At 49.9% G+C, this 14829-nt stretch overlaps 1 protein-coding gene across 8 annotated transcripts in view; it reads left to right on the forward strand.

Moving 5' to 3' along the window:
* Positions 1-14829, forward strand: part of prex2 (phosphatidylinositol-3,4,5-trisphosphate-dependent Rac exchange factor 2) — a 943088-nt gene that overhangs the window by 259553 nt on the left and 668706 nt on the right. For all 8 annotated transcript variants that reach the window (XM_085993112.1, XM_085993115.1, XM_085993113.1 and 5 more), the window contains one exon: positions 2518-2667. In XM_085993112.1, the coding sequence (XP_085849238.1) occupies positions 2518-2667 (150 nt within the window). The remainder of the gene's footprint in view (positions 1-2517; positions 2668-14829) is intronic.

A 14829-nucleotide genomic window follows, 5' to 3' on the forward strand; every position in this document is an offset into this window, starting at 1 on the left:
GGAACACTACAGACAGTTACCCGCAGATCCGACCAAAGAACACACCCGCCAACTCAACAGACTGATCAAGACCTTCGATCCAGACCTTCAAAGCATCCTACGCGCTTTCATCACACGTACTCCCTGCGTGGGAGACTTCTACTGCCTCCCAAAAATACACAAAGCCAACACACCCGGACATCCTATCGTATCAGGCAACGGAACCCTGTGTGAGAACCTCTCTGGATACGTCGAGGGCATCCTGAAACCCATCGTACAGGGAACCCCCAGCTTCTGTCGCGACACTACAGACTTCTTACAGAAACTCAGCACCCACGGACCAGTTGAACCAGGAACATTCCTCGCCATGATGGGCGTCTCGGCACTCTACACCAGTATCCCCCATGATGACGGCATCGCTGCGACAGCCTCAGTACTCAACACCAACAACAGCCAATCTCCAGACGCCATCCTACAACTCATCCGCTTCATCCTTGACCACAATGTCTTCACCTTCGACAACCAGTTCTTTACACAAACACACAGAACAGCCATGGGGACCAAATTCGCACCCCAATACGCCAACATCTTCATGCACAAGTTCGAGCAAGACTTCTTCGCTGCACAGGACCGCCAACCAACGCTATACACCAGATACATCAACGACATTTTCTTCCTATGGACCCACGGCGAAGAATCACTGAAAAGACTACACGATAACATCAACAAGTTCCATCCCACCATCAAACTCACCATGGACTACTCCTCAGAATCGGTTTCATTCTTGGACACACGAATCTCCATCAAAGACGGACACCTCAGCAGTTCACTCTACCGCAAGCCCACGGACAACCACACGATGCTCCACTTCTCCAGCTTCCACCCTAACCACGTTAAAGAAGCCATCCCCTATGGACAAGCCCTGCGAATACACAGGATCTGCTCGGACGAGGAGAAATGCGATGGACACCTACAGACGCTGAAAGACGCCCTCGTAAGAACAGGATATGACGCTCGACTCGTCGATCGACAGTTCCGACGGGCCACAGCAAAAAATCGCATAGACCTCCTCAGAAGACAAACACGGGACACAACCAACAGAGTACCTTTCGTCGTCCAGTACTTCCCCGGAGCGGAGAAACTACGCCATGTTCTTCGCAACCTTCAACATGTCATCGATGACGATGAACACCTCGTTAAGGCCATCCCCACGCCTCCACTACTCGCCTTCAAACAGCCGCCTAACCTCAAACAGACCATCGTTCGCAGCAAATTACCCAGCTTTCAGGAGAATAGCGACCACGACACCACACAACCCTGCCACGGCAACCTCTGCAAGACATGCCAGATCATCAACACAGATACCATCATCACACGTGAGGACACCACCCACCAGGTACATGGGACTCGGCCAACGTTGTCTACCTCATACGTTGCAGGAAAGGATGCCCCGGAGCATGGTACATCGGCAAGACCATGCAGACACTGTGACAATGGATAAATGGACACCGCGCAACAATCGCCAGGCAAGAGTGTTCCCTCCCAGTCGGGGAACACTTCAGCAGTCAAGGACATTCAGCCTCCGATCTTCGGGTAAGCATTCTCCAAGGCGGCCTTCAAGACACACGACAACGCAAAATCGTAGAGCAGAAACTGATAGCCAAGTTCCGCACTCATGAGGACGGCCTCAACCGGGATCTTGGGTTCATGTCACGCTACATGTAACCCCACCTGACGTAGAGTCATCCAGACTCGAGTCGTCGTTGGCTTGTTCTCTCTACACAGATGCGGCCGGACCTGCTGTGATTTCCAGCAAAAAAAATGTTTTTTTGTCTGTCTTTTGTTTTTCATACAGACCCCAGCATCTGCAACATTTGACCCCTTGTGACCCCACCTCATTGTTCTTTGATGTAATGTTTTCCTGACTGACCTGTTTGGACACCATCCACACCTTTGATTGCTGTGATTATCTCTCTGCCGAGGTGTGATAAATGGCAGTTAGAAAGATTACCTGTAATCATCTGGCATTATTCTCTGACTATATAAGCTGTGTCTTTATGCATCTCTCCACTTCACCTGATGAAGGAGCAACGCTCCGAAAGCTTGTGATTTCAAATAAAACTGTTGGACTATAATCTGGTGTTGTGTGACTTCTTACATTTGTCCACCCCAGTCCAACACCAGCATCTCCACATAATGTATAGTAAGCAGAATAACCTCTGCTACTAATGGCTAGCTCAGGTTTGATGCAGATATTCAGCGTTACCATTGTATCCACGGATGCATTCCAAACAAATGAATGAAGACCTTTCAATTCCTTTTTAAAAATTAGTCATTTTCAGTGTTAGTGAACTGAGTATTTCAGGTCTCTCGCAGCTTTACAGTAGTTTATGCCATACATTATGGATGCTCAAAGAAGTAGGAGAAATGCGATCACATTTTTTCAAAACATTTGTGATATTTTTTAAATGTTCCCTTAGCTGGGTTTTAGAGTATGATGCTATGCATGTGTATAATTAGCATTGTTCTTTCTTCTAGCGGATTATCACAGCAGTGGTCATACAGTGATCAATGGTTGGAAAATACACAATACTGCCAAAAATAAATGGTTTGTCTGCATGGCAAAGACATCAGAAGACAAACAGGAATGGTTGGAGGCCTTTCTGAAGGAGCGAGAACGAAGAAAGAGTAAGATGTAAATCTTTATACTTATATGTGCATTTGTGAAATTCATTTACCAGGAATAATCTCAGGAATGATAAAACAAGCAAAAATGAATCTATATAGTGTCGGTGCTGACTTCCAGTTGCTAAATGTTACGGTCCTTTTATTTATGGTATAGTGGCAGATAGATCTAATAGCTGATATGAAATAAAGGAAGGAAGAAAGAGAGACTTGCGTTTATATAGTGCCTTTCACCATCTCAGGAAGTTCCAAAGTGCTTTACAGCCAATGAAATACTTTTTGAAGTGTAGTCACTGTTGTAGTGTAGGAAACGCGGCAGCAAATTTGCGCACAACAAGATCCCACAAACAACAATATGATAATAACCAGATAAACTGCTTTGGTGATATTGGTCGAGGGATAAATATTGGCCAGGACACCAGGGATAACTCTCCTGCTCTTCTTCGAAATAGTGCCTTGGGATCTTTTATGTCCACCTGATAGAGTAGACAGTGTAGCGCTCCCTCGGTACTGTACTGGAGTGTCAGCCTAGATTTTTGCACTCATGTCCTAGAGTGGGACTTGAACACACAACCTCTGACTCAGAAGCGAGGGTGCTACCAACTGAGCCATACATAGCTGACACCTAAAAAATACATGTGAAAGAATTTATTGTACTAATAGTATTTTTATGTAAACCTGGATTCTTCTACAATCAGTATTCAGTACATTGAACATTATAACTTAAATACATTCATAATGGCCCGTATTTTCCGATGCCTACGGGTGTGTACAGGTGTGTACGGCCCGTAGGGACATCGGAAATGCATGCGCTGAAAACCAGCATTTCCAATCTGTCAAGAATGCTCTTGACAGTTCGGACGCCTGCCCTGGAGAAGTGTCCCTGCGGGTGGAGAGTTCCGCTTTCTGGAGAACCTCCGCCCGCTGAAAACCCTTAGAAATCTTACGTCTGGTAAAAGCAGACGTACAGGCCTGCTTTTACCAGCATAAGAGTTGAAAAAAGTAAAAAAAATATTTTTTTTTCACTCATTTATAATTTAAAAATACTTTTAAAAACGGTAAGTTTATTTTTAGCCCCGTAAAAAACTTTAATTCTTTTTTTCAAAAAATTACAATTTTGTTTAAAATATTTAATTTAATGTCATTTTAACTCATTTTAAAAATGTGATGTTTTTTAAAAAAATTATTTAATATTTGAGTGTCTTTTTGGAGTGATCTCCATTCATATATTTGACAGGTCTATCTGTCAAAAGTATGAAGGAAGATTCCCTTCTCATATTGGCTGGCTTGGCCCATGTGATCCCAGGGACGCTTGCGAACTGCCTGCGCCCCTGGGATACGTGGGCCCTGCGCATTTCGACTGGAGAGGCCCAGGAGCGGAAGTGTGCAGACCTCGGGAGCCCTCAGGTAAGTTCGTAGAAACCTCCTATCGGAAATTACGGGCAATTAGCTTTAATGGGGAAATATTATTGTGATTTCACGAATGTAGCCTGTAGAGATTCTTTTAAAAGTGAGTTCCAGAGTTGGTATAGTTTGTGACTGTGACTATTTCTGCTTACATCACGCTAACAACATTTTCAAAGAAAATGCACACCTGTTGGTTTTGTTCTATATTTCTGTTGCACATATCTCTCATTTACTTGTACTTCTTGCAATTTAGTATACTGTATTCGCTGCTCACGATGCGGTCTCCTCTACATTGGGGAGACCAAACGCAGATTGGGTGACCACTTTATGGAACACCGCCGTTCAGCCCGTAAGGGGGACCCCGAGCTTCCGGTCGCCTGTCACTTTAATTCTTCGCTCCACTCCCACTCAGACCTCACCGTCCTTGGTCTCTTGCATTGTTCTACTGAAGCACAACATAAGCTCGAGGAACAGCACCTCATCTTTCGATTAGGCACTTTACAGCTTTCTGGACTCAACATAGAGTTCAACAATTTTAGATCATAACCTTGGCCCCCATCATATATATTTTTTTCCCACACTTTTTTTTGTTTGTTTGTGTTTCCTTTTCTTCTCTCCCGCATGGCAGCTGTCTTTCATTCTGCCAGCGCAATTTACACTTCATCTAGAGCCATCCTTTGTTTCTTAACCTGTCCCATTACCATCTCCTTTTGCCTTGAATATCTCTAAATGTCTCTTAACCTCTTCTGCCTTCTATCCTATCACAGACCTTCCCTTTTGTTCTTTCATCCCCTCCCCCCTTTCCCAGCTCCTACACTTGCTTATAAATCTGTTCCATTTCCTGCTTTTTTCCAGTTCTGATGAAAGGTCATCGACCTGAAACGTTAACTCTGTTTCTCTCTTCACAGATGCTGCCTGACCTGCTGAGTATTTCCAGCATTTTCTTTTTTATTTCAGATTTCCAGCATCTGCAGTATTTTCTTTTTGTCTCTCATTATCCCTGTTGCCTCTTTTGATCCACACCCTCTACAAAACCCAAATTGATCTTTGCCAAGATATTGCTCTGCTTTTGCGCTTAACCTTCTTGTAAGTAATCTGACCATAATCTTTGAAACATGTGGAATCAAACTGATGGTACAAAACTCGTTACATTTGCTAGTATTTAGCTTTAATACCAATGGTATTATGATGATTTTCATGAAATCATCTGGTGGTTCTCCTTTCAACTACATAGTTTTACACAAATCAACGAGTTTGTTTGTTGCCTCCTCTCCCATGTTTTTAATTAATTCTGCTGGAATTTCACCAATGCCTGCAGCCTTTTTATTCTCAAACTCACTTTATTGCATCACCGCTTCACACTCAAGGACTTTAGGACCCATAAGATCAACTTCCACCTCCTCTTCCTTCCATATTTCAATGTCAACTGGCTTTTTTTGGCATACAGTTCTTCAACATGTTCTTGCCATCTGTTTCTTCAATTGGGTCAGTTAATAGTTGTCCATCTATATTTTTCAGGGAAACTGTAGGTCGGTAAAGGGCAAAAGGGCAAAGAAATTATGGGTGACCAATGAAATGCTCGTTAAAATGGATGAACGAAAAAAATATAAAAATATGAACACAGAACATACCGGAGATTGAACAAGGAGCTCAGGGGAGAGACTGATGAGGCTGGAGAAATGTGTCTGAAGGGACTATGAGAGGAGTTGTTAGAGGTGGATAGGAGGGGCAGAGCTGATCTGTTGTATGAGAGAGTGAGAATAATGGATGATTTAAACAGATAAGGAATAAGAGTTAAAGCATTCAAAAATAGAGATGCACAAGTATAAACAGTTATATGTCCGATAATTTGAATCTGTAGTCAAGCAGCCAAGTGTAACTTTGCAGCAGATGGTTGTGACATAACTGGTGTAAAAGATTATACTGAAGCGGTTTTATTAATTAATTATTAGGATGGTTGTGATGTATGCACATATCTACCTATCAACATTATCTGTATCTTTAATGACAGTCGTGCTATTTTAATGTTTGCTGATCGATGCAATTATGTCACCAATGCCAAAAACTTTTTTTTACATTACAAATCCAACCTCCCAAAAATAGATGTTAGCCTATTTTCCACTGCTTTGACAGTTCCCCGTTGCCTTCTTAGCAACATCTCTATCTGTCCTAGTTCCCCAGTTCAAGGCCCTGATGCTGCCACTCTGCTTATTCCTTCATTACCCACTTCCACAGTCAGCATCTCTACTCACTCTCTCTCAGCCCTTTCAGACTATCTGCTTGCCCCTCTCAGACCCAGGCAGACCCCTACCATCCCGAATCACTTCCTCTCCCTTTGGCTCCAGCCTCTATGTTTGCTTCCTCCTAGACATGACCTTATCCTCTCACTTTTTCTTGGCCTGAAAGGGAGCATTTGGGGAGAGGCAAGCCTAGATGCAGTTTGGCTGAATAAGCCAACACACAAACTGACACTGCTTCCAAGGTGAGAGGAAATCATTTTGGGGCCATCAGAGGGATGATGCCCCAGTCTGACTATAGGTCTGCATGGAAAGAGAGTGAAAGATATACAGAAAGAAAGGGAGATATATAGATAGAAAGGGAAAAAATGTTTGTGGGAGCATGCAGAGTAAGGAGCATACAGAAAGAGAGAGAGACTTATAGAGAGAGAGGTGTGTGAGGTTCATACAGTGAGAGTGGGAAACCCACGAAAGAGTGAAAACTGGAGAAAAACTGACTGAAAGAGACAATAAGAACAAGAGTCAGTGACAGTGATTCAAACATATCAACAGTGTGTTAAGTGTAGAGAATGTCAGAGAAAGTGGAAGACAGAAGGAGTTGAAGATAAACAGAAAGAAACCAAGAAGGAGATAGGAAGACTTAGAGAGGGCGGAACAAACAAAGATAGGTACAGAATGGGAGAGAAAGATGTTTTTTCCTCCCATGAACAATATGGTAACCTAATTATTCTAAAGTGTACAGTGTCATGGGCCTGGATTTTACCTCGGAGGTGCGTTCCATGCAGGGGGGGCTATTTTGATGTCAGGAAACCCAGAAGTAGGAGTTTCTTCAACGCCCTGCAGTTTTTAACTGCAGGACGTCTTTACATTTTTTTCTGTAGGTTTCCCGCCCATGTTTGACAGGCTGGAGGCCTATCAGGCGGGAATGCCTGCAGCTCAAGGCCGCAGCTGAGCTGGGCTGAGTGCAGTTAGGTCTAGTAGGGGGTGGGAGAAATCGTGAGGGGGGGTTCTGATCGTGGCGTGGGGGTGCAGATGGTGATTGGTGGCGGGGGGATGGTGGAGCAGGCAGATCGTCGGGGGTGTTTACTAGGTAGCTTGATGGGCCTGGAGGAAACACTCCTGCTCCTCCTGGCCTACAAGCAGTGCTGTAAAGGCACTTACCTCATGGATTCAGCCCTTCTCGCTTCCTTTCACCTGACAGGTTTCCCGAGGCCTGGGAAACCAGGCCGCCTGTGGTTAAAAATAGAATGACTGTTAAAATGAAGGCACAGAGCCTCATTATAATATTTAATTGACCAACCCACCTCCTGCAAATGGATTGGTGTCCGTCCCTCATCCTGCTGCCGTTAAAACCGGTTTTCAGATTTTTTGAATTTTCACCTTTGACCCGACCCCAGCCCACCCATTTTTGGGAGTTAAGATTCAGCCCATGGTGCCTTTAGAATGTGAAAATACAGTATCCTTTTATTTTTCCATAGTATGCTTTAAATTCAACTGAGACACTAAAATGAAATAAAAGCAATATGCTTACAGAAGTTGGGAAACATGGCAGCGAATTTGTGCACAGCAAGGTCCCATAAACAGCAATGCGATAAATGACCAGATCATCTGTTTGAGGTGTTGGTTAAGGGATAAATGTTGGCCTGAATGCCGAGAGAACTCCCCTACCCTTCTTCGAATAGTGCCATGGGTTCTTTTACATCCACCTGGGGGGAAGGAAGGGCCTTGGTTCAAACTTGAAAGTTTCTCACAACCGTACAAAAACTTTGGGCTGCAGCTTTGGCCCCTGCCTCAGATACTGGCTTATAAAGTCAGCAGTGCAGTGCCCTTTTTTTCAGGTGCTAACCAGCCTACAAAGCCCCCAATATGACGGGCAGGATGTGTGCGCCCATTTCCAGCCAGAAGTGTGCCGCCCGGCATATTGGAAAAGGAAAAAAATGGTTGGCCAGTGCCCACTCCTAAAACAGGCATTAGTTTCTTTGCATATGCAAATAAGTGGCCCGACAGGTTTTCCCTGAGGCAGCCGGCACTGGTTAAACTCAGGAAAGTCAAACCTTGGAACCATCTTTCACAAAAGGAGTCTCAACCCCACATTTAAAGAACATGTGTCACCGCCGCTGCTCGCTCCTCCCGGCCTCCAATTCCCCTGACCCTCCCGGCCTCCGATCATCTGGGCTCCGATCTCCCTGACCCTCCCGGCCTCCGATCTCCCTGACCCTCCTGGCCTCCGATCTCCCTGACCCTCCCGGCCTCCGATCTCCCTGACCCTCCCGGCCTCTGATCTCCCTGACCCTCCTGGCCTCCGATCTCCCTGAACCTCCCGGCCTCTGATCTCCCTGACCCTCCCGGCCTCCGATCACCTGGCCTCCGATCTCCCTGACCCTCCCGGCTGTGATGAAATATATTCCATTCATCACTGCCTGTTTTCTGTGTCTTGTAACTGCCTGCTTTCTGTGTCTTTTCCCTTCCCCCAGTCCTCATGTATTATGTATTGGAATGTGCTGGAACTGGTTGTGTGCAGGGCTCCGCCCATACCTGGCTCCTTTGTAATCTAAGTTCAGTCGGGCATCAGCCTCCTGAAGGAAGACATCTCTCTATTTCACGTGTTATGTTCTGAGTTAATAAAAGCCTTACTTTTGTTCTGCTAACTTCGAGTCTCGGATTAATTGAGGCACATCAATTTTATTAACTCAATTTTCAACACTATGGATCAACTCCTGAAACCCGAACGTTTGGATTTGGATCAACATGCTCCGGACGCATCAGCACGCTTCGGACACTGGTTTGACTGTATGGAATTCTTCCTGGACAATTCCGCAGCCGTCAAAGACGCTACGGACACTGCGAAGATGAGACTCGGAATGCTACGGAATTGGGTAAGCCACCGGGTTTACCCCCTCATCCAAGACGCCGATACGTACCTGGCCGCCTGCAACACCTTAAAGGCGCATTACCAGCAGCCTACGAATGAGGTGTATGCTAGGCATCTACTCGCTACTCGCGCACAGCGACCTGGGGAATCGGTGGAGGAGTTCCTAAGCATCCTGAAAAAGCTTGGCAAGGACTGTAAGTGCCGAGATGTAAAAGCCGCAGTGTACACCGACGAGCTTGTTCGCGATGCCTTTATCACAGGCCTCAGCTCCACTCACATCCGGCAAAGACTGCTGGAAAAAATGGAGTTGGACCTGAAACAGGCTGCGGACACCGCGCTGTCCCTGGAGATGGCCCAGAGAAACTCGGACGCCTACTCTTCAGCCCGCGCCGCCCACGCCGCCACATGTGCGCCGAGGGCGCCGCCATCTTGGAAGGCATCTTCCCCGCCCGGCAGCCCGACACCGGCGGGGCCCAGCTCTCCCCCCAGAAGCCCTACGACAGCTGCGATGCGTCAAGGACCCAACTGCTATTTCTGCGGGCAGCCAAAGCACACCAGAAACCTGTGCCCGGCGAAAGGCACCACCTGCTTTAAGTGCGGTAAGAAGGGGCACTTCGGGAAGGTGTGCAGAGGGAACCCCGCCGGAAAACCAACCGCCGGAAAACCCGCCACCGCCACGTGTGCGCCGTGGGAGCGGCCATCTTGGATGCCATCTTGCCCGACCTCGTGGGGTCCGCCATCTTATGAGCAGACAGCGTGGACGCCATCTTGTCTCGATCAGGGCCCTACAGTGGCATCGGTCACAGTGGACCAGACCAGGCCGCATCCGCTATCCAAATCAATGGTGGACATCGAGGTAAACGGGTGCCGGGTTAAATGCTTAATTGACAGTGGAAGCACGGAGAGTTTTATCCACCCTGAACTAGCACAACAACTCTCCCTAAAGGTGGTCCCTGCTCAGGGTACCATCTCTATGGCCGATAAAACCCAGACATCGACCATTCTGGGTTACTGCACGGTACAATTGTGCGTTAACGGAACTGTGTATGATAATTTTAAAGTATTAATCATGAAGAATCTATGTGCGAGCGTGATCTTGGGTTTGGATTTCCAGTGCAACCACCAAAGCATCACGCTCAAGTACGGTGGGTCCCAGCCGCCCCTCACAGTGTGCAGTCTGGCTACCCTGAAGGTAAAGCCGCCTTCGCTATTCGCGAACCTTACCCCTAACTGCCGGCCAATAGCGACCAAAAGCAGGAGGTACAGCTGGGAGGACAGGCGGTTTATCGCGACCGAGGTAGACAGGCTCCTGAAAGAGCGCATTATTGAACACAGCAACAGCCCGTGGCGCGCCCAAGTGGTAGTGGTAAGGGGTAGCGAGAAGAAACGGATGGTGATCGACTATAGTCAAACGATCAACAGGTACACCCTACTAGACGCCTACCCGCTACCCCGCATATCAGAAATGGTGAACCAAATCGCCCAATACCGGGTGTTCTCCACCATCGACCTCAAGTCAGCGTACCACCAGCTCCCTATCAGACCAGAGGACCGCCCGTACACCGCCTTCGAGGTGAACGGACGCCTCTACCAATTCCTCAGAGTCCCCTTTGGGGTGACGAACGGGGCCTCGGTCTTTCAGAGGGAGATGGATCGCATGGTCGATGACCACCACTTGCAGGCAACCTTCCCCTACCTCGACAACGTCACCATCTGCGGTCACAACCAGCAGGATCACGACTCGAACCTCGAGAGGTTCCTGAAAACCGCACAAAAACTCAACCTCACCTATAACGAGGACAAGTGCATTTTCAACACCACGCGCCTCTGCATACTGGGCAGCGTGGTGGAGAATGGGGAAATCGGACCAGACCCCGACCGATTGCGCCCCCTATGGGAGCTGCCCCTGCCCAACACTCCCAAAGCCCTGAAAAGGTGCCTGGGGTTATTTTCTTACTATTCCCAATGGGTCCCCAACTACTCCGACAAAGCCCGCCCCCTCTTGAAAGCATCCTCTTTTCCGCTCTCTGCTGAGGCCCACGCCGCCTTCAAAAGCATTAAGCAGGATATTGAGCGGGCCACGCTACAGGCAGTGGACGAGAACACTCCATTTCAAGTGGAAAGTGATGCGTCCGACTTCGCCTTGGCGGCCACCCTCAACCAGGCGGGGCGGCCCGTAGCTTTCTTCTCGAGGACCCTCCAAGGCCCCGAGATCAGACACTCCTCCGTGGAAAAGGAGGCCCAAGCCATCGTGGAGGCAGTGCGCCACTGGCGCCACTACCTAGCCAGCAAACGCTTCACCCTACTTACCGACCAGCGGTCGGTAGCGTTTATGTTCAACAATAAACAGAGGGGGAAGATTAAAAATGATAAGATTCTTAGGTGGCGGATCGAGCTCTCCACTTTCGAGTACGACATCATTTACCGGCCAGGGGCCCTTAACGAATCCCCTGACGCCCTCTCACGAGGGATGTGTGCCAGCGCCACCGAGGATCGGCTACAGACCCTCCACAACGACCTCTGCCACCTAGGGGTCACGCGGCTGTTCCACTTCATAAAGTCCCGTAACTTACCCTACTCGATTGAGGAAGTTCGGTCTCTGACCAGGAACTGCCGCACTTGCGCTGAGTGCAAGCCTCGGTTCTACCGCCCAGATAGAGCCCACTTAATCAAAGCTACACGGCCCTTCGAGCGGCTCAGCTTAGATTTCAAGGGCCCCCTCCCGTCCGTCGACCGCAATGTTTACTTCCTGAACACTGTGGACGAATACTCCCATTTCCCATTCGCCTTCCCCTGCCCAGACATGACCAGCGCCACGGTCATTAAATGCCTCAACAGCCTGTTCTGCCTGTTCGGTATGCCGAGCTATATCCACACGGATAGGGGGGCGTCCTTCATGAGTGAAGAGCTACGCCAGTACATGCTGTCCAAGGGGATCGCCACGAGCCGTACCACCAGCTACAACCCCCGGGGTAACGGCCAGGTGGAGCGAGAGAACGGGACAGTGTGGAAAGCAGTCACTCTAGCTCTAAGGACCAAGGGCCTCCCTATCTCCCGCTGGCAGGAAGTCCTCTCGGATGTGCTCCATTCGATACGGTCGCTATTGTGTACGGCCACCAATGCCACGCCTCATGAACGAATGTTTGTCTTTCCTCGGAAATCCACCTCAGGCGTATCCATGCCGTCATGGCTCTCCACCCCAGGTCCGGTACTCGTGCGAAGGCATGTGAGGGGCCACAAGATGGACCCTCTCGTGGAGCCAGTACACCTACTCCACGCCAACCCCCAATACGCATATGTCCGGCACGCCGATGGAAGGGAGGACACCGTGTCCATAAAAGACGTCGCCCCATCCGGCATCGACAACAACCACGGCAATAGCAGCGACGACGATCACAGCAACCCTTACCCACCCACTATTCTTTCATCACCCCCGGAAGAACATCGACCAACGGCACCCCCACCAACTACCCCTTCAACAACCCCGGCGGCACCCCCGGCAGAGACCCAGGAGGCTACCGGGGACACCCAGCCGACACCCGCGGCACCACAACAGCCACGTCGGTCGCAGAGGACTATCAAACCCCCGAACAGACTAAATCTATAGAAGGGGTGAATGTGATGAAATATATTCCATTCATCACTGCCTGTTTTCTGTGTCTTGTAACTGCCTGCTTTCTGTGTCTTTTCCCTTCCCCCAGTCCTCATGTATTATGTATTGGAATGTGCTGGAACTGGTTGTGTGCAGGGCTCCGCCCATACCTGGCTCCTTTGTAATCTAAGTTCAGTCGGGCATCAGCCTCCTGAAGGAAGACATCTCTCTATTTTACGTGTTATGTTCTGAGTTAATAAAAGCCTTACTTTTGTTCTGCTAACTTCGAGTCTCGGAATAATTGAGGCACATCACCGGCCTCCGATCTCCCTGACCCTCCCGGCCTCCGATCTCCTTGACCCTCCCGGCCTCCGATCTTCCTGACCCTCCTGGGCTCCGATCACCTGGCCTCCGATCTCCCTGACCCTCCCGGCCTCTGATCTCCCTGACCCTCCTGGCCTCCAATCCTCCTGACCCTCCCGGCCTCTGATCTCCCTGACCCTCCCGGCCTCTGATCTCCCTGACCCTCCTGGCCTCCGATCCCCCTGACCCTCCCGGCCTCTGATCTCCCTGACCCTCCCGGCCTCCGATCTCCCTGACCCTCCCGGCCTCCGATCTCCCTGACCCTCCCGGCCTCTGATCTCCCTGAACCTCCTGGCCTCCGATCCCCCTGACCCTCCCGGCCTCCGATCCCCCTGACCCTCCCGGCCTCCGATCCCCCTGACCCTCCCGGCCTCCGATCTCCCTGACCCTCCCGGCCTCCGATCTCCCTGACCCTCCCGGCCTCCGATCTCCCTGACCCTCCCGGCCTCTGATCTCCCTGACCCTCCCGGCCTCCGATCTCCCTGACCCTCCCGGCCTCCGATCTCCCTGACCCTCCCGGCCTCCGATCTCCCTGACCCTCCCGGCCTCCGATCTCCCTGACCCTCCCGGCCTCCGATCTCCCTGACCCTCCCGGCCTCCGATCTCCCTGACCCTCCCGGCCTCTGATCTCCCTGACCCTCCCGGCCTCCGATCTTGCTGACCCTCCCAGCCTCCGATTTTCCTGATCCTCCCGGCCTCCGATCTCCCCGACCCTCCCTGCCTCCGATCCCCCTGACCCTCCCGGCCTCCGATCCCCCTGACCCTCCCGGTCTCCGATCCCCCTGACCCTCCCGGCCTCCGATCCCCCTGACCCTCCCGGCCTCCGATCTCCCTGACCCTCCCGGCCTCCGATCCCCCTGACCCTCCCGGCCTCCGATCTCCCTGACCCTCCCGGCCTCCGATCTCCCTGACCCTCCCGGCCTCCGATCCCCCTGACCCTCCTGGCCTCCGATCGCCTGGCCTCCGATCCCCCTGACCCTCCCGGCCTCCGATCTCCCTGACCCTCCTGGCCTCCGATCTCCCTGACCCTCCCGGCCTCCGATCCCCCTGACCCTCCCGGCCTCCGATCTCCCTGACCCTCCTGGCCTCCGATCGCCTGGCCTCCGATCCCCCCGACCTGGTTCTCACTTAACTGAGGGCCACTGCAACACGAGCAATGGCCCAATCTTCATAGACTCTTCGCCGACAGTCTCTTCATGCCACATCAGTTCGATGGGAATGAGGCCCGAGGCCCAATTTTGGGGTCTACTCTGGCCTCAGCATTCTGGTACAGGGATTGTACCCTGTGCCACTCGCTAGCCCAAAAATGCCCATGCCTGAATTTCTACCCCACTAACCTAATAGAAGTTCTCAATCACTTTCTGTCTTTCCTGATCCCAGAGTCCTTACCTTAGCATTCACATAATAAGAGGCGGTGACATCAATGAGGAAGCCTGAACCCTTGAGGAGATGCTAATATACATCAGCTGCAACATAAACCATCTGTTTTCTTTTTGCCTCCTTCACAAATGGACACAGTCTGTGCAGCTCTGATGCTTACAGCATTTCTTCTTGTTTTTATTATTCTTACCCTATTTTCTCTATGTGGGACACTTAGGCCAAACTAGATTAAGCAGTTTTCTGAAAATATTACTTCAATTTCTCTGCCCATCTTTGTTTGCTTCAGTGATATGTTCCAGATTAAATTCCTAAAG

This window comes from Somniosus microcephalus, chromosome 7, assembly GCF_052327205.1.
Source record: "Somniosus microcephalus isolate GS21.2 chromosome 7, FLI_Smic_1.0, whole genome shotgun sequence".
In the NCBI taxonomy this organism is placed as follows: domain Eukaryota; kingdom Metazoa; phylum Chordata; class Chondrichthyes; order Squaliformes; family Somniosidae; genus Somniosus; species Somniosus microcephalus.